The sequence below is a fragment of the Schistocerca serialis genome, chromosome 7, assembly GCF_023864345.2.
Source record: "Schistocerca serialis cubense isolate TAMUIC-IGC-003099 chromosome 7, iqSchSeri2.2, whole genome shotgun sequence".
NCBI classification, from domain to species: domain Eukaryota; kingdom Metazoa; phylum Arthropoda; class Insecta; order Orthoptera; family Acrididae; genus Schistocerca; species Schistocerca serialis.
In genome coordinates, this window is record NC_064644.1 from 434,088,935 (window position 1) to 434,115,496 (window position 26,562).

The window sequence follows — 26,562 nt, forward strand, 5'->3', positions numbered from 1 at the left end:
CCAGATTGCGGCTAGTGGCTAGCCATTCTCAGTGCACTATTTTCTATTCTCAGTAATACTTACAAGGGAACTTCCCAATCACACCCCCCTCAGATCTTCCACATGGACTACTCAGTTTGTTTATTTTGCTTATTTTTTTCATAGTTCCACACAACTACTTCCTGTTTTCTCGATGGATCTGTGTTCAGTTTTTCAAGGCCTATCCACTGTGCCAACTTATAACTAAATCTGAGGGGGGTGCGATGGTGAGGTTCCCTTATTAGTATTCAAAGAACAGTGACTGACACCCTAACAACAGGGACTTACATGCACTGAGAATAGAAAATAGTGCATTGAGAATGGCTAGCTACTAGCCGAAATCTGGATTTGCATAATAAAATCTAAACAAGGACGACTGATTGCTGCACTCTATAAATTTTAATCTCTTCAAGCTTCCTTTGGGAGCGTGGTGTAAAACCTTGTAAATGCTCCTGAAACCTAATTTTAAAAGCCCTTCCCGTGTGACCAACATAAGCTGCTGCACATTTACAGCATTCGAGCGTGTGTACACCACAGGCAGCATATCTATCTTTCTGGGGACTCGCATCGTGAATGTATTGAATTTATTAGAGGTGGTACGCACTATTCTTATATTTCGACCATGAAAAAATTTAGCTGTGGCATAGGACACATTACCTAAAAATGGAAGCTTAGGAAAACTGTAATTCTGAGGTGCAGGGCTGAGAGTGGTTTCTCGGTCGCGTTACAAGTATAATTTGTCAATAATGGAGGGCCTGTAGCCATTACAAAGAACGACATATGTTAAGTGTCCAGTTGCTTTGTGACAGATTCTTCGCCAAGTGGAATTTAAGTCTAAAGTAACTCATCTTGTACCCATAGGGATGAACGACGTAGCGTCGCTTGTAGAAGGCTTATGACAAATATCAAGTCTCATGACATTACTAGTGAGACAAAGCTGCGAATCAAGGAAGTTGAGAATACCATTGCTATTCATGGCTTAAAGCGTAAAGATCATTTTGCTATGAAGGTTGTTGAACTCTTCGACCAGAAGCATAATATTCCATCCTTCATCGTCAAAGACAATTATTATGTCATCCACAAACCGCCTGTAAAAGCGAATTTCTTTGGGAATGGTTGAGGCCCGGTTGAAACAGTCGCACTCCAAGTGGTTCGCGAATATATCAGTAGGAACGCTGCAGAACAGTTACCCATGACCGAGCCATCTGTCTCCTAATAAAATTTATTATTAAAAGTAAAGTAATTGTATTAAGTCAAGAGCCTAAGAAGAGTTGTAACCTCCACACTTTCATCAGTGCACAAATGTCGGTGCCTAAAATGGTTACCCTGAATAATTGAAGACTGGGTGTTGTGTGATGTCCTTCGGTTGGTTAGGTTTAAGTAGTTCTAAGTTCTAGGGGACTGATGACCATAGATGTTAAGTCCCATAGTGCTCAGAGCCATTTGAACCATTTTTGAATAATTGAAACAGTCCCTTCTAACGGAACATTTGTGTATTAGTTTTTTTAAGTCACGTGACAGTAAAGCGCAGCCTGGAGGGAAAAATTTACAATGTAAGAGTCGTAGAAATGGCCAAATTTTAGCGAAATGAGAACTCATTACGAAAAAGTTGAAGGAAATTTTGGAGACTACCTCGCCTGGGTTCCCAGCACTGTTAATAACAAGACGCATAGGGAAAGCCATCTTGCGAGTCTTTATTTGGGGACACATGTAAGGGGCCTTAAGATTCATCACTCTAAAGTTGGGCATCATCAGAGGGGATGATGCATGTGCATCCATCCAAGCAAGCCTTCATTAGCATAGGTGTCGGCAGGATCGCAATCTATTTCGCGAATATCGCTGTCCTTGTAAAACCCGTGGGTTTTATCAATGTAGACATTTTATAAACAATGAGAGGGGTATTGAAATCTTCGTTTTTTTCTGGTTTCAACATCATTAGTTGAATGATTATATCAGTATGAGTTAGCGATACACATCATCATTTTGGTTTTTTTTATATTCCCTTTGAAATTACGCCAAGGGTAAATTGCATGTGTTCTCTTCTGGAAAGACGCTTGGTGTTCAGATGGTTCAAATGGCTCTAAGCACTATGGGATTTAACATTTGAGGTCATCAGTCCCCTAGACTTAGAACTACTTAAACCTAACTAACCTAAGGACATCACACACACCCATGCCCGAGGCAGGACTCGAACCTGCGACCGTAGCAGCAGCGCGGTTCCATACTGAAGCGCCTAGAACCGTTCGGCCATAGCGGCCGGCTACGCTTCGTGTATTTTTGTTGCGTGTTGCTGTTTTCATCCTAAGTACAAGAGACAGAGGGGGGTACTGGAGGGGTGGCGCGTGCCACATGTGGAGCCCATGTCAGTCAGTGAATTCAACCGTAGTTTCTGTGTGCCTACGCATCAGTCGCTCCAACCTGTGATACAGCAGAGTTTTACTGGCTGCTCTGCATGTCTACATCTCACGAGGAGCAGTAATTCTCGGATTAGAGTCTCGGTCAGGCACAAATTTTCAACTTTCGCCATTGCATTACCACAGTGCCATGTGCGGCTGGAGGTGACGAATTCCCACCCATACGTTCCCTTTATTTCTCCATATTCTTTTTCATATAAATCTACATCTGCATCTTTGTGTAAAACTAGAGCTTACGAAAAAAATGGTTCAAATGTCTCTGAGCACTACGGGACTCAACTGCTGAGGTTATTAGTCCCCTAGAACTTAGAACTAGTTAAACCTAACTAACCTAAGGACATCACAAACATCCATGCCCGAGGCAGGATTCGAACCTGCGACCGTAGCGGTCTTGCGGTTCCAGACTGCAGCGCCTTTAACCGCACGGCCACTTCGGCCGGCCTAGAGCTTACGGAAGGCATGTCTAGGCTGTGGGTGAGACTGCTCAAGCATTATTATATCGGTATGAAAAGTGTCGACCTTTCATTGAAGGCCTAAATAGGGTAGGACCGTCGTTTGTTGACTGTTGACTGATTTGTAATTTCTTCAAGAATAAGCGTGTTAACAACATTCTGGAAGGTGATGAGGATTTAGCCTGGGATTGCTTCATTTAAGGGGCAGTCGATTTCCTCGTCATTCTGTGGAGGTTCACTGCAGCTCTTGCTGAGCAATTCAGCGGCTTTACTCTGTTACACACACGAACAGACACACGTACACTCAATAGGGCTTAATATTCTCGTATAGGACACAGTTTCCCTGCAAGAAGATAAATAAGAAGATAAATGTAACTTCAATCATCGTGTTGCCCCAATATGTTCGGGAGGATTCTCTCGCTTGTAAACAAAGTGCCGAAACTCGAAATACTCTCCCAAATGTTCCGAGCTGGAAACCGTCTTGCCTCATTCCCAGTTCTCTGGGATTTGCTCCTCAATGGGCCTGGTTTCAAATTAGCCTCCAACACTCTAGAGTAGGAAATGAAGAAAAAATGAGTAACTGAATAACCGACATAGAAGTATAAAGAAAGAAAATTATGCGAGCTAGTTGATAATGTTTTCGATAAAAATGAGTGGGGTGTAACAAGTCTATAAAGTTATGTTACATTCTTTCTCTCTTGGGCATCTCTGGAAACAACAGCGTTGTACGCAACGAAGATGGGGGAACATTTCGAACAAGAAATATCGAAGGTAGCAGACAGATACCATGGAAAATGATGTGAACTGAAATTAAATGTACGCTCTTTAGACCATCATGAGTAACAGTGTTCAAGCAACAACAGTTTCCATGACCTTCTTCTGAGAGAAAACATTCGTACGCTTTTAAGGATGATTTTTTTTAAAAAAAGCATACAAAACGGAAAACACAGACATAAGCACAGGTTTTTTAAGTTCACGATCGTGGAAACAAAAATTATCTGTTGTCATCAGGTGTACCGGTACAAAGAAGGAAATTGCAGAGCGATTCTACTGCCACCAACCTACATTTCGTGGAAAGACTATGAAGATAAGGTTAGAGAAATTAGGGTTCTTACGGAGGAAGGTAGATAGTTGTTTTTCCCTCGTTCAGTTTGCCAGTGGAACAGAAAAGGAAATGACTAGTAGTGGTACAGGGTACCCTCCATCACGCACCACACGTTGGTTTGCGGAGTAAGTATGTAGATGTAGATCTCAGTATGGCTGGACGCGACAATGCGTTTGGTCTACATACAGACAGACTTTCACGATGAAACTGTGTGCGGTTTAGACCTTTGGCCACCAAGAGTCGTACATGAAATGTACTCGCAGTTGCCAATATTGACAACCATGGAATGACGACAACGGAAATTTATGCATGGACGGGACTCGAACCCGGATTTCCCGCTAATCACGAGCCGTAGCCTTACCATTCCCCAGCCCTCCCCCCTCCTCCGCCCCCGCTTATCGCGAGGGGTCTTCTTACCATTTTCTTTCGGATGCAAATGTGTATGCAGACTTTTTCTTTTCTTCTTAACTCTGTAACGTCAGCTCCATGAAGGTACCACCATCCAGCCTATTGGGTGTAGGAAGGTAGCTGAAACAGACTTTTTTATTCACAAAACCATAGTACGTCCTTCTTACATAACTGTCCTGGAAGGAACCTCGCTGCCGTCGTACCATGCAGCTAGAAGTAACAACAAAGTTAAAGTGGGGTCGCCTCAGGCAATCGCCTCAGACAACCTTAAAAAAAGTTTATATATGTAAAATTAAAAAACACGTTCCATTGCTGGCGTTACAACTGTTAGTTCTTCCTGGATCATATTCTCGTGTAGTTTTCCTTAGCTGACCACTTTACTTGGTTGGCTCCACAAACGACAGTACCGCTGCTCATCTATTGGCATCCGACACACTCCAACCACCTGGCAAATCCGCAGAAAACGTTCCTAGGAAATTTGCATACCAATCGTTGAACTTTCGTAGTCTTAACAGTTTTGTATGTCCGCCTTGCAAGTATTGCCGGTAATCCAGTACGTTCATATGTGTATCTCGATATATGTAATGGACCGTCATTCCTGTGATCCACGCCACTGGGGTAAATACGTTTCCTCTGGGAAACATAGAATGTCGGGAGAGATTGCTGTATGTACAGTGCATCGCATGAACGCTATGATCCTTCTTGCCAGAGTCCAGACAGCGAACGCCTCGCCGCAGACCAGCCGAAGGTCGTCCGTATCCAGCATGCCGCATTGTTGACACAAGGGCGAATCCGCCAAATGTATGACGTACTTTTTGCCATTCTCTGGGTATTTTAGGTTCACAAGAATGTACGATGTTGACGTGACTGTTGCAGGTAAGTGGTGGCGGTATACCGTACGCCACACCACTTGCCAATTAACGGCAAGATGTTTCCGTTCCATCTTCTTCCCTGTGATCTGTCGAAGAAGCAGATGATACACGTACTTCGATGTCGACTGTCGGGACGTCGGTAAATGCGCGCGAACGTAACTGTGTTTAACGACGAAGGCGCGCACGTACGTTAAGGGGGCGATATATGTCCGACACTGACCAATGGAAATGCAATGTTGGTACTAGTTCTTCGATGACCGTCCCTCTAAAGGAAGTAGTTGGATAGTGGCGACGTCGATGCAATTTTGATATCACATTGATATGAAAATTAATTAAATTGATAAATTAATCACCTCTGCCCACCCCCGATCATCTCCGCTCCCGACCACGTCCACCCCCGCCCCCAGATGATGTCACGTGTTTTTCTCAGCCTGCACATGTGCCCCAGCCCCCTCCTCCCTCTCCCCTCCACTCCCCAACCTACCTTATTGGGGAAATTTCCAATTTTGGTGTGAATTTCGAATTTTGGCGGGAAATTCTTTGTCCCACGGCTATGCTGACATCTACCGCACTCAGGAATTGGCGGGAAATTAAAATTAGCGGTGCCCTTTCTGGAACTCGAATTCTGGGTGGGTGGAAAGCCCCATTGACCCCCACCCCCAACACAATTAAACCACCAGAGGCACTTGGAATTGATGGGAAATTAAAATTGGTGGTTCCATTTCCGGGACTCGAACCCTGATTCTATTGGATGGAAAGCCCAAGTTCCCCAACACACGCGAGAGAGCAAGGTTAGGTTAGTGTACTTTATTTATTTTGGTTCGGAAACTCATGCAAAGATCAATCCTAATTACATAATTAATCACAAAGATCGAGCCTAATTACACAACTATATGCATAGCGCTACACAAATACACCACAAAAGCGCGATACAACTCAAAAACTAACGAAACCATACAACTGGTGTTATCCTGCTGGGAAAATATTCCGCGACACTACTCGAAACTAGCGACAGACACACTCAAACTCTACCCTACACCTACAAGCTGGTGGGGAAAAAAGCAGGATGTAAGGTACTGTCTTTATTACGTCAGGAAATTCGTTCAACTGACAAGATGCTGGTGTTGGATCGAGAGGAATTTAAAACGTGTATTACCTGTGAGCATACAGTATCTATCATTGTTTGACATCAGAGTTCGCTACAGACACCCGTTCAAAAATCATCCTGCAGCCCAGGTAATCGAAGCCAATAGGCATGATGGTATAAAAATGTGTCACAGCTTTAATTACACTTCGAAACTGTTGTGAAAAAACCAGCACTCATAATGAATTGCTCATAATGCAGCACAAGTTGGGGGAAAATCGTCACCCTAAAAGACTGCAAAGGGGGCAGTAGTTGAAAGTGCGTTCTCCTCGATAGTCGTCCGCAAACTGCCGAAAATCGAGGCCCTCTTCCTCCCTCCCTCCACGCTCCCTCCCACCATCAACCTGCAGGGGGGGCTCAGGCTTCTTGAAACAGCCAGATGCTCTGCCCAGCGTATCGCGCCCCCGCTACCACCCTCTAAGGCAACTTGTTAGTCTAAAAATAGCGACAGAGCCCCCATACGCCGCTCCCTGGACAGAGAGCGGCTCTGTCTGGCAACCACCACAGCGGACACGCCCCCGCCCCTCCCTATGGCCCGCAGCAGCCCGCCGTTCGGCGATGGAGAACAACTGTATTTGACGTCAACGCATCTATAATCAAGCATGTATTAAAAAAAGCAAAACACAATCACGACCATAATAAATTTCCTTTTCCCATGAAAATAGGCAAAGTCCATTTACTTTCAGTTTTATGAGCAAAATCGGTATAGCTTTTACAGTCAACTGCATGGTACAATCCGCATCTGTTTATTTTGCGACATCCAGCGAAATGTACCACCGCCGATTAGAGATGACCAGCAGAGACATGCCCATCCTGCATAACATAAGGAAAAAAAGACTTTGACTATTTTGCTGTGAAAACCACCTATCACCGGAGAATATCCTCGTTATTTCGAAACCATCACCAGAGTAAAGAAAAAGCGCTAATTTAAGGTCCAAAGAAAAAATAGTAATCTATATTAAGCAATTTCTTCCAGCTTGTTGAACAAATGACACAACCTGCGAGTGCCTCTTGCATTCACTGCCTGCAAATAAACTGTCATGCACGTGAAATAACATTAGAGAATACAGTCTTGCATGCCATTGGCAAACATGCCAGAGGAAACACAATCATTTTACATTTGACAACAACAAGCTATAATTCAAGAGAATGAAGCTGTTTTGTATATTATGACAGATCTCCTTTTACCAATGCGAAGCTACTCATACATCATACTAGGGTCTACGAAACAAATCGTGAGAGCCTGTCTCGCCCTGTGTAGGTGGGAGCTTGAAATTTCGTTAAAAGATATCGCCACAACGAAAAAAAGAAACGCTTCTTCAGAATCATTCTGTGATGCCCCAGCCATCTCCTCCACCCACCAGGCGGCACGTCGTTGATATCAATTTGATAGGCTAATTAGTTAAATTGATCGTGAGTGTCACTTTGCATGGCGAATGATGTTTCCCCAGCAGTATGACTACACTCGCCAAGCAGGACAACTGGGAATCCATGGAGGGAACATGATGTTCTTTTCGAGGAACACTATTGAGAAATGGCATCTGAAGCTGACCACAGAGGGATTCTACAGCCCACAACACACATTTTGCGTAAGGACCGTGTTTTTAAAAGCACGATCATAACACCTATGTTACCATCGCCCTGTATAAAAAGTGGTCATGAGTCTATAGAGGCAGACAGGTCGCTGGTAGAGTTATGCTTTCAGGCAGAAATGCTACCGAAATACAGTCCGCAATTTGGAAACAAGTCTGTCCATTCAACCACATATTTGTATTGGATCCTTCAGAGACATCTTTTAATGATTACAGCCACTGGTGAATCATATTCGTGTAACTCTCGCATCCCGAAACGAGTCACCCTTCTTTTCTTCGAACCTATCTGCTAAGGATCGCACACACGAAGAACTCCAGCTTTGTTTTCTGACAGTCCATCTGCATCTTGTAACTGCTCCTAAGTCTCTGCCTACCCTCCCTGCACCTTAGTCTATTTGATCGTCCAGAGTAAGTCTGACCTGTACGGAAGTCGGAGAGCGCTATATCTAAGAACTGGATCCTGTGGGAAAACAAGACGAGCTGAGTTAAAGTGACAGGAGCGCGTTTTGACCACTCGGTGGAAATAGGAACATGGTGTCATAGCTCCGCCAACTGTGTACAGTAAGACCAGCGCCAAACGAAGCTTTCCCTGCAAAACGGGGTAATAGAAGAGGTAGTACCAGCAATTATTTGGGGTTTCTGGTTGGGAAAGTTATGAAGACTATACATCATACATGGCATGGAGGAAGGACTAAAATTTTGCTACTGCATTGCGACACATCTCCAAACTACATACAGGTAGTCCGAAGGAGACAGTCTGTGTCTCTCAGGGTGCATTCATGTCTATCACCAAACAAGGGATCCTATTTAATATACAGGTATTGGTTCATTGAAGCAGTGGTTCGTGATCGATGTCGCTTCCACAGTTTCATCACCTGTACTGTAGGATGACCATAGCCAACATACTATCAATCACTTGGGAGGATTCCTGTATTGTTCCTTCATATGCAGTTTAATGCATGGTATTTTTCGGTTGTAACATACCCAATCAGTGTATACCGCCATACACTTTTTTTTTCTACCATGACTTAGAGATCCGTGTCAGCTGCTGCTAAACCGACACTAACACGTTTCAATCCTCTGGCTCTCAAAGGAAACTGAACATTGCCTGGCATAAACTATACAGCTAACACAACACAGATTGATAAAAATAAAACACAGACGCGATGTTGCTCATTGACAAAAATGTGGAAGACATCGCAACATATCGAAACTGGAAGAGTTTGTGGTATTGTAGAGCGCTTCCAACAGCTATTCGAAGGTGATTACCTGTACAGTTAATCTCATCTTCCCATCTACAGGGCAGCGGATATCTCGGTGCTACATTTCGAAAAGCATTGTTTCTTCATTTTGCAGTCATATACATGATTACTGTTCTGGTTCTGGGGGCGAGGGTGATTAATTGATAAATTTGCACATCAGTTTGATATCAAAATTGCACCGAGGGTGACACTACCCTAGTACTAAGGGAGTGATTCGGTGGCTATCCAAACACGACTCACGGCCAGACCCAAACTTCCATATGTCGTCAACCATATGTCTACGGTCTGTACTCGTACATCCATTACGCATATTCCCGTACAAGGGAGACATTTTACTTGAAAGTCGCTTGCCTAGTGTCTCCGGATCAAAGCGACACTGCAGTGCCTGTGTTATTCCGATTTATGATGCAATGGTCCTTCGAAGATGCATGCACGTCTGAACAAAAGGTACTGCTGCGACTACAGTTGTTATGAAGCGGATGAAAGATATTGGCAGTTGCATAAAACTGCGAATGGAACAGAAAAGGAAGTGAGTGAACCAGTGGCATTACAAAACAAAGCTTTTGTTTTGCGCAAAGTCGAGTTAAAAAGATGTAAATAATAAAGAAGCCGGTAGCAACACAAAAAGTGGTAAGTGGGCATTCGAGTACGCCAGTCTCACGCGGATGAAGTTCGAAATACGTTTTTAGATCTGTAAGGCAAGGTTAACAAATACCCGGCTATGTAAGTAACGAACGCAGATAATAACTGATCTTATAAGACTTCTTAGAGACGACTCGTAATTAATGCGATTAGTTTTAGTAGTAAACATATGATTGTATTTATAAGGCAGCGGCTCAGCGCTAGAAGTCGAACCCGCTGTTCAAATTTAGGTGGGTCGGTAGCTCAGCGTGTTCGGTCAGGAGACTGGCTGAATGAAGTTTTCATCGATGGAATTTGAACGATGTCATGCGATACACGCACAGAGATACTGACGAAATGCGACGAAGAACGGATCGGAAGAACTTACTTTACATTAGCGAGCGTTTCCCCTTATTAGTAGCTGGCTGTTCCAAAATACCAACCGGCCGTTGTGGCCGAGCAGTTCTAGGCGCTTCAGTCTGGAACCACGCTGCTGCTACGGTCGCAGGATCGAATCCTGCCTCGGACATGGATGTGTGTGATGTCCTTAGGTTAGTTAGGTTTAAATAGTTCTAAGTCTAGGGGACTGATGACCTCAGATGTTAAGTCCCACAGTCCTTAGATCCATTTGAATCATTTGAACCCAGATGCCACAATCTTCTACCCTGCCAGTCTTCTTCGAATGATATGTCCTTTAAATGGCTTTGGCTATAGTTCGACGTTGTTCTCGACCCCTCCACCCAATTGAGCAAACGCTGCAGTCGTTGTTCTACCAGAACTAGGACGTGTCCGTACTATCTCAGTGCTCGAGTATAAATCCTGTCTGTGACTGGTTCCACCGCATCCGTCTCGATTCTTACATATTCATTCCTCAGTTGATTCAAGCGAGTCGCTCTCGTGCTCCGCCGTAACCCGTCCATTGCGACAACCCCAATTTTTCGCCTTTGTCTTTCGTCCAGTATCCAACACTATGAACCAAATGTCAGAATACTATCAATCACACCGCGGAGCACTGCTTTCTTTGTTCGTCTGGATATGTGCCGACCCCAAAACATAGTCTACCATTTAATGATCTAATAGCCATTCTCGCTCGATATATCGTGTAAGATGTGTCCACGTCACACTGTCCACTCTTATCGATTGGTGTACTTAGGTACTTGAACACTTCCACATTTCTTACCTGGTCAAAGGCAAAATGCAAATCTTTACCTTCCTCATTTCCAGTAACAAGATCTTTTTTTGTAGAGATTCACACTTAGTTCCCATTGTTATAAATATCCATTAACTTTGTCATTTGATATATGGCGTCAACCTTATCCAGAGCCATAAGTACCTGAATGACGGCAAACAGTAATGAAAGTAAAGTTTGATGATATACTGTCAAATCCAAACTTCTGAACTGTCTATTCCAGTAATCAAGATTAACTTCTACATAAAACTTAAATAAAATTCGTGACGTTGAACATCTTTGTGTTAATTCTTTACTTGTTTTAAAAATTTCCGACATTTACACGGACGTTCGCAAGTGCCACACGTTGGTAGTACATTCTTTTCACTCGCTCTATTAATGCACCATCCACTCCAACCTCTTCTAAGGCTGTCCACAGTAACCTCCTCGGCACAGAAATATAGGTCTTTTCTAAATCAACAAACATCAAATAGAGATCCTGATTTTTTCCGATCATTTCTTGACACATCTGGTGTACACAAAAGATGTTATCAACACAGCTTTTCCCATCCTTAAAACCCGACTCTTCCTGCGGTACAACAACTTGCACAACCTGCCCCAATCTGTTCTTTAGTACACTACTGAACAACCTGCTTACCGAAGCCGTTACATTCACTGCCCTCTAATTAGTCGGATCTCCCCTTCTCCCTTTCGTGAGCCTATGACAATCGAAAGACAGAAGACAAGTTAGAATGGAAGAAGATAAAACAGAGGTTGCGTCCTGAAATGCAGTTCTGAGGATTTCAGTTCGATCCATGTCAGTTCTTGGATTTTTTTACACTTGCACTTCTTTCGTCTCTGGCAACTCTCTTCCTGTACAAAATGCTGAGGTCTTTAGTTTAGGACTCAGAGTAAAACTAAATCGCGGGGAAGTTACTATAGCTGCAGCATTTGACTTGCACAGTACATTAGTACCTGTCAGGCAACGGATGAAGAACCTGTATAAACCGTAGTCTGTACTGTTTTTGAAATCTGCATAAGAACGAGAACGGAGTAATTTTATAAATTATGTTTTATGAAGCAAATTATATTCAAACGATCTATTCGATCGTATTGAAATGTATATAATTTCGGGATGAAAATCTGCGTTGTCATCCTAGAGGTTGGAAGTAGTAACAAATTATGGCTTTAATTCTACAATTAGCTTCTGCCTATTTTCCGTAACAATAGATCTAACGAAATTATCGCTTTCACTTTTGTGCATTTTAACCTTTAAAAGTTTTAACACTGCTTTTGCTCCAGTCTACAAAGCACGTGTAATTGCATAGAGATGAAGATATGTGATAATTGGAAAGTGCATCTAAAAATTATACCCCAACATGTGCAATGCTTTTTTGGTCCTCTTCTTTATAGTGAAGAAACACATTTCAAACATTTCCAGTCAGTATTCATTCCACGTATTTCTTTGTTGGCCGTAGTAACTTGCAATTTTTCTGCTTCGTTTCCTCCGTCTCTACAACATGACTGCTTGGACAGTAAATGCTGTGTATTTACGCTCACAATTAATATCTGCAGCCGAAGCACCGTAATCGTGTCGTCGATACGTGATTTAGTTGTGTTGCCAAGCATGTTTCGTGCTAATTTAGATCATCCCTGAACCTCCTTCGGTGGCTTCAAGTCAGTGCTATGATATGGAGCCGAGTTCAGTTCCTGAACTAAAGTCAAAACTGAATCCTAGTCAGTGACTGACTTAAGGGTTTACTGAGTATCGTACCGAGTCGTAATGTAAAAACTATGCTGGGGACACCAAAGTCTCCACCACGGCTTCAGTGGCCTTCTTCAGGATCAGATCCAGAAGAAGGCCATTGTAACCGAGGCCGAAATGTTGGTTTCCGCAACATAGTTTTTTACGTTACGACTCGCTAAGATATTCAGAAAACTTCTTTGTCATCTGACTCTGGCAGCGGAAGCCGACGCACCTATTTTCAGAACGACGTTTAGACAATCGGTGCACACACTCTCCTGACAGTGCGCCACTCTTGTTGCGCGATGGTCCTGGTGGCGACGACATGCCTAACTTACTTTCTGAAGACCCTACCCGCACTGGGAACGTTGTCTCTATGAATGGAATAGTTTGGCTTGGCACGTGGCACTGGCCATCTGAGTAAAGCGCGTCGCAGACGCCATTCATGAGGTTTCAGGGCATCTCATCGGAACCCGACTATCCGCAAAACACGTCCGGGCCACTGCAGTTTCCAACTCGCGCAGGCACTGTCCTTATTCTGCATTCCCGTATTAGAGCGCAGCTTTATCATACATTGCATAAATGCTGAACAACGACATTTTTAATTGATTTTTAGATACCCAGCCATTCACCTAGCTCAAATTGTGGTCTGCATATCCACACAACGCGCAAGTTCTTGCAAGCTAGCAATAGAAAAAGACCTGTAATTAAATTTCGTCGAGTGCTTATTTTCGGTAGAAAGCGGAAGGTGATTTGGCAATACGAGAATGGAATGCACAAGTTACTCTTGTAGCCCAATGGGAAGAGTGCGTTGCTCAAATACGCGAGGTCTGGGATTCAGTTCTGGGCTAAAGCATGTTTCTTTTCATTTTGAAGCTTTGTCTTGCCTAGTACTACTGTAGTATAGATCGTTCCTTGAATCATATTAAATCATGCTTTTCCACCTTAATGTAACGGACGTGGAAGCGACAAAAAGTTAGTGGTTATTAATTAATTAGACAATTAGCAGGAGGTTACAAGTGAGGCAGACATCTCAGTTCGAATGTCAAACAAGAAACAGTGCTTAACGGATTACTTAGACGCTGTGGCTAAGTAATGCGTAAGGCAGAAGGGAGAATGTGTAGCTTAAATATGGAAGTAATAGCTGGGTAAATCATGACGAAAATGCGAATTATTTGTGTTAAGGAAGCGAAGCATACAATGGATAGGAAAACATGCAGATGTTTAGTTCATGACAACAGAAAGAGCGAACGGTTAAAGAAATAATACTTATTTAAAAGTGGAATGATAAAAAAATTGTACTCTCTTTCCTATGTTAGTATTAAGTAAATGCATATGTTTTGCATAAGGCCTGTAGTAATAGCTGTAGCGATTAGGGATCAGATATTTTACCAGACAAGGATAAAATTAACAGATAAAGTTACGGCGATGTACCTGTATTTAGATAGTATTCGTACGTACTACTGGACGAAGTCCCATGGAGGTTAACCCACTGAACTGGCGTTCCGAAGGACGGTGGTTCAAATTCGCACCCGGTCATCTAGATTTAAGTCTTCCGTTATTTTCCTAAATCACTTCAAAAGAGTACGACGGATTTCCTTCCCCATCTTTCAAAAAATTCGAAGTTGCACTCCTTCTCTGACCTCCACGGAGTCGGGAAAAGTTCTCCAAGACTATCAAATGCTCGTCAGATCAAATGTCAAAACCATGCTTATATACTACGTGATCAAAAGTATCCGGACACCCCCAACACATACGTTTTTCATATTAGGTGCATTTTGATGCTGCTTACTGTCAGGTACTCCACACCAGCGACCTCGTAGTCATTAGACATCATCAGAGATCAGAATGGGGCGCTCCGAGGAACCCACGGACTTCGAACGTGGTTAGATGATTGGGAGTTACTTGTGTCATACGTCTGTACGTGATATTTCCGCACTCCTAAACATCCGTAGGTCCACGTTTTCAGCGTGATACCGAAGTGGAAACGTGAAGGGACACGTACAGCACAAAAGTGTATTGGCCGACCTCGTCTGTTGACTGACAGAGACCGCCGACAGTTAAAGAGGGTCATAATGTGTAATAGGCAGGCATCTATCCAGACCAACACAGGAATTCCAAACTGCATCAGGATCCACTGCTAGTACTTTGACAGGCGGAAGGCGAGGAAACTTGGATTTCATGGTCGAGCGACTGCTCATAAGACACACATCACGCCGGTAAAAACGACACCTCGCTTGGTGTAAGGAGAGTAAACATTGGACGATTGAACAGTGGAAAAACGTTGTGTGAAGTGACGAAACACGGTACACAATGTGGCGATCGGATAGCAGGGTTGGGTATGATGAATGCCCAGTGAACCTCATTTGCCAGCGTGTGTGGTGCCAACAGTAAAATTCCCAGGCGGTGGTGCTATGGTGTGGTCGTGTTTTTCATGGTTGGGGCTTGCACCCATTGTTTTGCGTGGCACTATCACAGCACAAGCCTACATTGATATTTTAGGCATCGTCTTGCTTCCCACTGTTGAAGAGCAATTCGGGAATGGCGATTGCATCTTTCAACACGATCGGGCAACTGTTCATAATGCATGGTCTGTGGCGGAGTGGTTACATTACAATAACATCCCTGTAATGGACTGGCCTGCACAGAGTCCTGACCTGAATGCTACAGAACATCTTTGGCATGTTTTGGAATGCCGACTTCGTGCCAGGCCTCACCGGACCACGTCGATACCTCTCCTAAGTGCAGCACTCCGTGAAGAATCGGCTGCCATTCCCCAAGAAACCTTCCAGTACCTGATTGAACGTATGGCTGCGAGAGTGGACAGTGTCATCAAAGCTAAGGAAGGGCCAACACAATATTGAATTCCCCCATTACTGATGGAGGACACCACGAACGTGTAAGTCATTTTCAGTCATTTTCAGCCAGGTGTCCGGATACTATTGATCACGTAGTGTAGTTTTCTTTGACTTTGAAGGATTAGTTCATCATGAATTCGTGCCACAGGGACAAACTTAATCGATAGTACTATCGGTACGTGTTGTGACGCTTGCGAGAAAATATGGGAAGGAAACGGCCTGAAACGGGCGAGACAATTCAAGGCTCTTTCACCGCGGTAATGCGCCCGCACATTCATCGCTTTTGGTGCGTGACTGTTGCATAAAAATCGAACTCATTGTGTTGCCTCATACTCAGTACCCGCCAGACCTGTTGCCTGCGGACTTCTTTTTATTTCCAAAGTTGAAAACGCCACTGAAAAGACGAAGATTTGCAACGATAGGCGAGATAAAAGAAAATTTGTGCTATCCAGCAAAAGGCTTTGCTTCCGGAAGTGTAAACGGTCCTGGGGTTGGTGTATCAGTTATTGAGGAGAGTATTTCGAAGAAGACCATGCGCAGTAAGTAAAAGGTAAACGTAGAAAAATTTTGTGGATAAAGTTCTGAAAATTCTTGAACAGACTTCGTATCAACAAAGCGACATATTTGTTAAAATAAATATCCTCTCCAAATTATGATTCTTGCTCCGTTGAAGTGGATATAGTACATATTTTAATAAATAAGGTAAAGTTCTGCGTTCTGGTCCTATATGGGCCAATGAGTCCCGACTGCCATGTCATCCTCTATCAATGGCGGCGTCGTAGCGAAATGGAGGGACATGTGGTCAGCACACCGCTCTCCCGATCGTTGTCGGGTTTCTTGACCTTGGAATCGCAACTAATCGCTCCTCAGATGATCGAACGAGGCTGGGTGCACACAGTACCAGTCCTCCCACCAAGGAAAAGTCGCTAGCAGTATCGGGAATCGAACCCGGGTCCCCGCAAGGCAATTAGCCGCGCTGACAACTCAGCTACAGAGACAAGCACATGTTGTAGTATTACGCAATAAATACTATTATCCAATATCAGTCACACCGTGCAAAGTCTAAAATATTATTGATTATGTTTTTCTTAGGCCAGCTATTTACTACTAGGATTCGTCCATTTCTACATTTATTTCATCTTTCACTAGTCTTTGTAAATTACAGAAGTAAATGCAGTGTCTGGGCTGCAGTTTAAAAGCCCAGCATATAATTTAACATCAAGCCGGAAACCAGTAAGAAAAAATTAAACAAAAGACACATTCAGTCAGTCAAACTGTTACTCTGCCTCTACCAAAGTTGACATCGTCATTTCACAGCGACCGCGGTGCGCCGGCGTGATTGATATGTGCGACCTACCTTCTCCACCACTGCAATCTGGAGTCCTTGTTTCGAATTCAGAACGCTGACCTTGTATCAAACGCTTTCTTGGCAAACATTGCAAGGCAGACCAGTAGATTAAGTGTTACAACGTTGCAACGCTTCCATGCGTGACGTAATGAAGAGACAGGCCGCTACTGTCAAGATTTATAGACTGCCATGATGCAGTGGTGTTGATGAGCATTACTTGTAGTGAATAGCGCGTCGAAAAGGCTTGTCATCATTGGTATTTGACTGTCGTCATAGAAGAGGTGGAAACGCGGATTAACAAACATCACAATAACGCTACGACGAGCTGCGCTGTTTCTGTACACTGTTTGGCGGAGGCAGGACGTCTGTATCCATGTATATACTCAGCAAGCCACTATGAAATGCATGGCGGAGCATACTAAGTACCCACATTACTAACTTTTTGTGCTATTCAGTTAACATATTAGGCGTGGGAGAAATGGATCTCTATGTGCCTTAGAAAGAAGAAGATGCTTATTTTATTTTGGCGAACAGCGCTTACAAGTGAGAACAATAAACTCGAGGTGTCGCATTAAAAAGACGGTGTAGGCCGAGGAGAAGATTATTTTTAAAATTCCGGGTCGTCTGTTCCAAGGCGGTTCCAGGAAGTTATCACTGCCTTCCACGGGCACGTGGTTACTCTAGAATGAGACGAATCTCCGATCATATGCGAATGATATAGGAAGGGAATAAAATAGAAAACGGTATGCTATGTACCGTCCACCGCATAAATTGCAATACGCAGACTGCGCAGCTGAAATTTAAGGCTAATCTCTTGCAAATTCGTACTTGTTAAAACATGAATACTGTTTGCTTTGTAGTCACCTCACTGTGAACGTCGTTCTCAGACTTAAGGATAAAAAATACTTCGCGACAAAATGAAGTTAAGTTTTAAAACGGATTTGCTAGGAGAAGTATGATAAACCACTAAGCTACCGTTGAGTTAAAGTCCACAACTTTGAGCCGTGCAGTCTAGGGTGCCTTGTCACGGTCCGTGCGGCTCCCCCTGTCGGAGGTTCGAGTCCTCCCTCGGGCATAAGTGTGTGTGTTGTCCACAGCGTAAGTTAGTTTAAGTTAGATTAAGTAGTGTGTAGGCTTAGGGACTGATGACCTCAGCAGTTTGGTCCCATAAGACGTTACCACAATTTTTTTCCCACAACTTTGTGGTTTCACTTCCAGTTGGTCTTATGCCTGTTCTTAAAGTGACAATGAAAGATAGTAAAAAACAGTAGATATCAGGGTACAACAAAAGTCAGTGCTGTAACGGAAAGAGTAAATACCTTGAAACAGCAGTAGGCTGGTCATGTCACTCGAAGAAACGTAGACAAATGGTTTAAGCAGACACTACTTTGGAGCCAAATTTACCAGATGGGACAGATATCTACGAAAGACTGCTGCAACAGGAAGCTCAGGATCGGCAGAAGTGGAAGAACCTTCTCGAATCCTATGCTGCACGCCGATTCCAAGAGGCCACATCACCAAGTGACCGAATTGATTGATTATTATTATTATTATTATTATTATTATATTGCTTACAATTGATAACAAGAAACACAAAAGTAAATATCCTAGAAGTACGCGTCCTGCGTTGACATTAAGTTTCATCGGGGAGAAACAGGAGGCACATTAAGATTCGGTGAACGAGTCGCAAGCAAATTTCATTTATTCTCAAGGAAGATTTAAAAGACTCTCGTTGGACCATGTACCCTCCACCACATGCCTCAAGATGGCCTACAGGGAACTGATGTAGATATGTGAGACATTCATACTGGTCTGACTTAAACTGTAAGTTCCCCCATAACCAGCATACGAGTTTCTCTCTGTTGATATGACGGTGAGTGGTAAAGTACAGTGGTTCATTACCCGAACTTAGGAGAGAAAAACCATGCACGGTGAGCCTCAACTTTACCAACAACATTTCGCAGGTTGTTCAGGGATGTTTTCTGAGTATTTTGGCTTATGACACCCGTGGTGTCAGGTGGCTCGTTAAAGAGTAATTACTTTAGTTTCTGTAAAAATACATCCACAGTAGTAAAAAGCTTGTATTACGCAACAAACAAAAAGTACAAAACACAGAGTAATGAAAGAATCCTCGGACCAAAAAGAACTGTGACATGGTCGCCGTCGTTGCGGTAACAGATTGCATCATTGCGCCGCTCTTCCATTGCATTAAGTGAATTTGTTACACAAGGTACTGTATATCCGCCAGCTGTTCGCCAGTAACCCATGCATCATAAACTACTGTTTACCAATGTTGACTTTGAACTAATACTGTCAGAAATCAAATGAGGGACGGAACCGAGCACACTGAATGTAAATTTGAGGGCGGAGAGTAAAGTGTGCGTTATTGTTGACTACAGAAAATGGGTGCAACAAGTTTGTTTCCAAACAAGACGGACAGCGCTTACCATCAAAATTTAAACTGTTGCGCAGGTACTTTCACTGTAGTACAGCTACGAAGATAAACAGGAGTAAAAAAATAAAAAGAACTGTAATTACTGTGTAACGAGCCTTTACATCCTACGCGGCGTAGGTTGCGAAAACTGAATACCACTCGACACGTACGAATGCGGTGTCCGGTGGAGCAAATGGCAAATTCAAGTAATGGCGAAGTTCACTTAGTGAACTCTTGGCTAGAAATAGTCCAAATCCAGCAAAATCTTCATAAGCGTACACATCAGCTGATAGTGAATAAGAAAAGAGCACTAGTCGAACACTGTTTGATGGCTTCAAGCGATAATTTTTTGTTGCGCTATTTACTTTTAAAATAAATAACAGTTAAGAAAAAAATCGGTACCTTGCGCCGTTTACGATTTGATTAGCATGAGTTAGCCAATCAGGTCGTTGCACGCGCAATTTCAAGCAGTCTGCCAGAGATGGTGTTACCGAAAGTGTTCTTCGTTTGGACAAAAATTGGACATGGGACGGCAGCAAGGATCGAACCCCAGCCAAAGGTTCTGCTGTCTCGTGCCCTATCGTCTACGCTGTGAGAACAACTGACACCAACTGTATCTGGTGGACCACCTGAATTTAGGAGCACGGCCTGATGAGCTAAATCCAGTGCTAATTAAATCGCTAATGGCGCAACGTATCGAATTTTTTTCTTAATACTTATTTCTCAGCACAGTCTTCCCAGAAAAACCCTTACAAGCTTTTTACCTATTTCTGACCACACTGTATGTTTTAGATCAGACGTCTGAAAATGCCTTCCTCTCGTTGCGTTATTCACAAAAACTCTGTAACATTTTCCGTTTTAAACAACTGTTACGCGTACACGACAGAAATTAAGAACAAGAAACAATCGTAAACAGCAGTCTGCTGAAATTTTGGACATCTAACATGTCGGCACCTGCTTAAATCTCTCCTTATTATACAGTACCTTCACGGTTATACCTCCGCTTATTATACCTGCATGGATGAACACTCGCTTTGTGCCATCTGCGAAACTGCGACGAACTGCTGATAACTGAAAGCACGGTATGTCAGACTCCAATCGATACTGCGTCTTGGCAAGGAAATCCGAATGATAGTCGTACACAAATGAGACACCGGACGTCACGTGTCTTTTGTACTAAATAACTCAGAAAATATCCCAGAAACACTGGGTGGTTACCATTTAAGAGAAGCCAGTCACGGAGGTCCAGTGTGGGCTGTAATTATCGTTTGGCAGCGGAACTTTGTAGATGCGATAATGGATTAATGCAAAACCGATTTACGCTGTAAAAACATTTGTTCCAGTTTAGGCCACTAGGCGCAAATCTGGCGCTGTGCTGCATCTCTTCAACGTCTCCGGTGCTCATATTGAACAAATTGTGTTAGCGGTGGTTAATAGTAAAATCAACATTATGCCTGTGTCAGTTGTTCGACTTTTTCTACCCATCTCCCGTTCCAAATCCATTACATATGGAAACACATCTATACGTTTGAAAGAAAAGCAGTCCTCGGTCACTATTTTTAACAAATTAACCTGGTTTCAACACTGCTAGGAATGTCTTCCTTAGAATTTAAATCAAAGAATGGTCTATATTCTATAACATGGACACAGAATTATGACTAAAAACGTACGATAGGGAAAGACTGGCAGTACTTATATGTCTTTTATAAAAGAGTAAATATGCCAAAAGGGCATTAGTCACAAAGATATTTAAGATGAAGAAAACTGTTATGGCTAGCCACTAAGGGCTGCTTGTTACTTGCGTGGTTGCAACCTGTACAGTTTTCTTTATCGTAAATATCTTTGTGACTAATGCCCTTTTGGCATATTTATTCTTTTATAAATGACATGTAAGTACTGCCAGTCTTTCACGATGATTCAGTACTTATACCCTATCATACGTTTTTAGTCATAATTCTGTGACCACGTTATAGAATATAGACCATTCTTTGATTTAAATTCTGAGGAAGACACTCCGACTGATGACCTCAGCAGTTAAATCCCATAGTGCTCAGAGCCATTTGAAGACACTCCTAGCAGTGTTGAAACCAGGTTAATTTGTTAAAAATAGTGACCGAGGGCTATTTTTCTTTCAATTGTAACTATTCACGGTCTCTGAACGTGCAGCCATGTACAAAATTTTGACATCTATACGTCTTTCTTGCGTTCAAAGCGCCAGATTTGCACCTGGTGGCCAAAAGTGGAACTAACTGTTTTCCAACGTTAATCGGTTCAGCATTAGAATATTTACCAGGTCGCTATACGACAATTACAGCCCAGAGTAGCTGCACTTTAATTATAACCGCCTGGTGTCTCCGAGAGTGTCTCCGAGATTTTGTCGGTGGTGTTAAGTTTCCCCAGTATACGCCTTGACACAAAGTCTACATCTACATCTACATTTATACTCCGCAAGCCACCCAACGGTGTGTGGCGGAGGGCACTTTACGTGCCACTGCCATTGCCTCCCTTTTCTGTTAGTCACGTATGGTTCGCGGGAAGAACGACTGCCGGAAAGCCTCCGTGCGCGCTCGAATCTCTCTAATTTTACATTCGTGATCTCCTCGGGAGGTATAAGTAGGGGGAAGCAATATATTCGATACCTCATCCATAAACGCACCCTCACGAAACCTGGACAACAAGCTACACCGCGATGCAGAGAGCCTCTCTTGCAGAGTCTGCCACTTGAGTTTGCGAAACATCTCCGTAACGCTATCACGCTTACCAAATAACCCTGTGACGAAACGCGCTGCTCTTCTTTGGATCTTCTCTATCTCCTCCGTCAACCCGATCTGTTACGGATCCCACACTGATGAGCAATACTCAAGTATAGGTCGAACGAGTGTTTTGTAAGCCATCTCCTTTGTTGGACTACATTTTCTAAGGACTCTCCCAATAAATCTCAACCCGGTACCTGCCTTACCAACAATTAATTTTATATGATCATTCCACTTCAAATCGTTCCGCACGCATACTCCCAGACATTTTACAGAAGTAACTGCTACCAGTGTTTGTTCCGCTATCATATAATCATACAATAAAGGATCCTATATGTAGACTATACTGCACTCATATCACTTTCACGATAGAGATTCACACGTGGCACTTGATAACAGGTGGGAGGAACGAACGCACAACAAACCTCCGCATGACGGCAGTCACTGTCGTCTACGATGTCCTCGAGGTCCAGTCACGAGTATGGGTTTGCAGTTAGGAATTATGTACCAGCCCGCAGTGACCGCACGCATCAGATGGTCCTACTGTCAGGAGATGCGCCCCGTGCAGAGCTGCTCACCGTGTTCAGGTAGGCGTCCTCGGACACGTGGAAGGCGGGCCGGGAAGACGCGGCGCACGACGCGGCAAGCGCCAGCAGAAGCGCGGGAAGCATCGTCCCGCAGCGGCAGGAAGCGCGAGACATGGTCTTGTGCGGGCAGCAGACTACCAGACGGCGTTAAGTAGCCGGGCACCAGCGGCTCGGAGGAAGGCAGCCAAGGCCGAACCGCCGGCACCTGCGGGCCGAGTCCACGGCAAACTGGCTGCAGATCAAGGCGGCGGCAGCTGACTCGCCAGGGATCCAGCTACCCCTCAGCCCTTCTCATCCGTTTGCGGTGATGAGCTGAAAAGTTCTCGGTCTGATAATCAAAGGTCATATGATTCTAGATCCCCTTCCCAACGTTCACTAGCAAAATGATAGATACAGGACTGTTTTCATTGACAGCAGCTATTCGCGTTCCCTTTGATAGCGAATATCATTGACACGGTATGACACTTGTGTTGGGATCTTTTCATGACCATTGTTCTTACACCATGTTACATCCGTGGGTAGTACACTATTCCTTGTAGACTAGTTGCACAGACCAGTTTGAAACAACATTAAATCAGGTAACATAATACACACTGTGGTATCGGCACGTCCGAACAAAAAAGAAAAAAATGTTAAAATGTGTTTGGAATCTTGTGGGACTTACCTGTTAAGGTCATCAGTCCCTAAGCTTACACACTACTTAACGTAGCCACACAGTCCATGACTGCCGCGCCCTTCGCCCATTCTTTCATACCTTCCTGTCGATACATCCATATTGAAGCAACGAATGAAAATTTGGACTAGGGCTGGGATTTGAACATGGGTCCTCTACTCACTAGGCAGAGGCGCTAACCACAACGTCGTCCCTGGCACAATGGCTTTGCACAAATGCACAGACTACCGTAGCACACCTCCCTATCAATCCAAAGTCCGAGTCACATTATTGTGCTCCCTTGGAGGGAGAAGAAATGATTGCCTGTATGTCTCAATATCAACTCTAGTCTCTCTGAACGTTGGACGTTCTGGAATCGTTAGTCTGTGGTAAATGCTGTCTGTTGAAATATCCTGAGCAACGTTTTGCAGAAATGCTGTCTTCTTCTTTCTAAGTATTCCCACCTAAGTTCACGTACCACTTTCCTGATACCCTCACGGTTCTCGAACCGTCCCGTAAAAAATATGTCACGCCTCTGAATTATTTTGGTAATGCCCTTTAATCTGATCTGGTGAGATCCCAAAACAAACGGTCAATACCCAAGAATTAGTCATATAGCCATTCTCTACTCAATCTTCTTTCTCAGAGCACTAAAATTTCTCAAAACATTGGCAGTAAAATGTAGTCGGCCTTGCCATTCTCCTTCAGTTGACTTTAAGTGATCGAGCCATTTCATGACATTTTGAGAAGTTTAGTCTCGATATTTAATCGACTCGATTCAGTCAAGCGGCTTACCATTAATAATTCATTCGAACAACATTACGCGAGTGTTTCTCCTACACATCAGTACTAATCTGCATTAATCCACAGTCAAACTAAGATGCCATTCACCGCATAAAACAGAAATTCTGGCCAAATTGTCGTGAACGGTCCGCCTAATTAACTGTGTGGTAACGTACTTGCCACCTATGCAGCGGGCCCGGGTTCAATTCCCGGCCGCGTTGGAGATTTTCTCCGCCAGTGGACGTGGTGTTGTGTTGCTCTTATCACCCTCTCATCATCCTCTCATCATCATCGAAGCGCAAGTCGCCCAATGTGGCCAGCAATGCCATAAGCTCTTTTTTTTAAATGAGGAATGGCGCCATCAACGACAACACTGTTCGGTTCACAATACTATCATTATCGAAGAGTCATAAAATGCTACTCATCCAATTCTAAACTTCGTTTGTGCACCTGGAGAACAGGAGTGGTGCTATCACCGTTTTCTCCGATTAATTGTCATCCTGGACAATCTATATGTTTATTTTTTTATTTATCTGTCTGTCACTCAAAACGTATTCGTGCCAGACACATTAACTCACCTAATAAAATACTATTCACCTCTGGTAAAGAACAGACAGATCGTTCTGGAGCGCTGTACCTGTTGTAAAACTGGTACGAGGCCGTCATTTGATTCTCCACAGATGACCAAAGTCGTGACCGTAACGTAGTATGTACAGGAGCTTGTTGGAAAGTAATGTCTCCGAATTTTTTTATTGTGACCTCAATATCGCTTGAGATATTACGTGTTAAGCATATTACTCTGTCGACTTCCCCGCTTCACTGACGCAAGTTGGTTGGTTGGTTGATTTTGGGGAGGGGACCAAACAACGACGTCATCGGTCCCATCGGAAATTAGGGAATAGTGGGGAAGGAAGTCGGCCGTTTCCTTTCGAAGGACCCATCCTGGCATTTGCCTGAAGCGATTTAGGGAAACCACGGAAAACCTAAATCAGGATGGCCGGAAGCTGGTTTGAGCTAACCACTGCGCCGCCTCGTTCGGTTGACGCAAGTTGAAACCCTCTGTCGCTAGAGGGCTCCAAACTGTAGCGTGTAACATGGCGGTGTGTAACGTAACTATGTCAGTGCGTGAGAAACAGTTTGCTGTAATCGAGTTGCTAACTGCAGAAAACATACCTCAAGTGGAAATCCACAGAATATAACCTGCATAGCTGATGGCTGTATCGACGTCAGCACTGTGCAACGCTCGGTTCAACATTTTGACTCCGAAACCAAGATGGCATCAATGAAGTTCCACCACGAAGGATCACTGGCGTCAGAAAAGTTCTGCACCATGCCATCAGCAGGAAGCGTCATGCTCAAAGAGATATGAGATGTGCGGTTCATTTGGAATTCATACCAAATGCAAACAAGATAAACCCTGCAAGGTACTGCGAGACCCTGAGAAAACTGAAAGCAAGAATTCGAAAAGTCTGACACTGTCAGACGACACACGAGCGCTGCGACCTCTGCAGCAGTCCGACGCCTTGTGTTCACTGTCATCGATCATCCTTCATAGAGTCCCTACTTGACCCCATGCGATTTTTGTCTGTTTCCACAACTTAAAGAACACCTTCAAGGACTTCACTTTGATAGTGATGAAGCGGTGCAAGTAGAGGGAAGGTAATGGCACCGTCAGCGAAGTAAAACATTCTACAGCGATGGTATAACAAATTGCTCTCTCATTGGGAGAAACTTATTCGTCGCCAAGATGACTCTTGAGAAGAAATATATGAACATAAGGAACAACTTAATAAAGCTCGTTTCATTTAAAATGTTTTAAGAGTTTTCACATAAAAAATCTGAGGCATTACTTTTGATCGTGCCCTCGTTTGTGCCAATGGCTGTATGGAATCAGCACAGCAGGATGTCAAATGAAACTACGAGGGTTGGAACTTATATAGTGCAACTATTTATTCACAACTGATACAAAAGAGTTATATATTTGTACCTGTTACTGTCGTTCAAAGTAGTCACCAGCATTGTGTAGAACCCGTTGTCAGCGATATGGAAGTCGTAGTATACCGTTAGCAGAGCCTGTTCTGTTGATGGTGCGAATGGAGCGGTCTAAAGTTATGTTGATTCTCGTGTACGACTGTGATGGTGTTATCCTAACGCATTGCGTTCTTCCACGGCAGACCGTCAATGCACAGTATTACTGTTCGTTTTTGGAGCATCACCTGCGACCAGCTTTGCGAAAGAAGCGGTGACACTTTCTGCGCAACCCCCCCATCATTTTGCACTCCAATGTGTGGGCGCATACAGCGCAAGCTGTGGATGCTCTGTTCTGTCGATGGGACTGGGAAGTACT

General features: G+C 43.7%; 1 protein-coding gene across 2 annotated transcripts in view; it reads right to left on the reverse strand.

The window, feature by feature from the left end:
* The window catches only part of LOC126412717 (lipase 3-like), a 209,981-nt gene extending 187,080 nt beyond the window's left edge, over positions 1 to 22,901 (reverse strand). Inside the window, exon 1 of one of the 2 annotated variants that reach the window (XM_050082435.1) lies at positions 22,772 to 22,901. In XM_050082435.1, the coding sequence (XP_049938392.1) occupies positions 22,772 to 22,894 (123 nt within the window). In that variant the 5' untranslated portion in view covers positions 22,895 to 22,901. The other variant, XM_050082436.1, reaches the window with a different exon arrangement.
* Between the last annotated feature and the right edge of the window lie 3,661 nt (positions 22,902 to 26,562).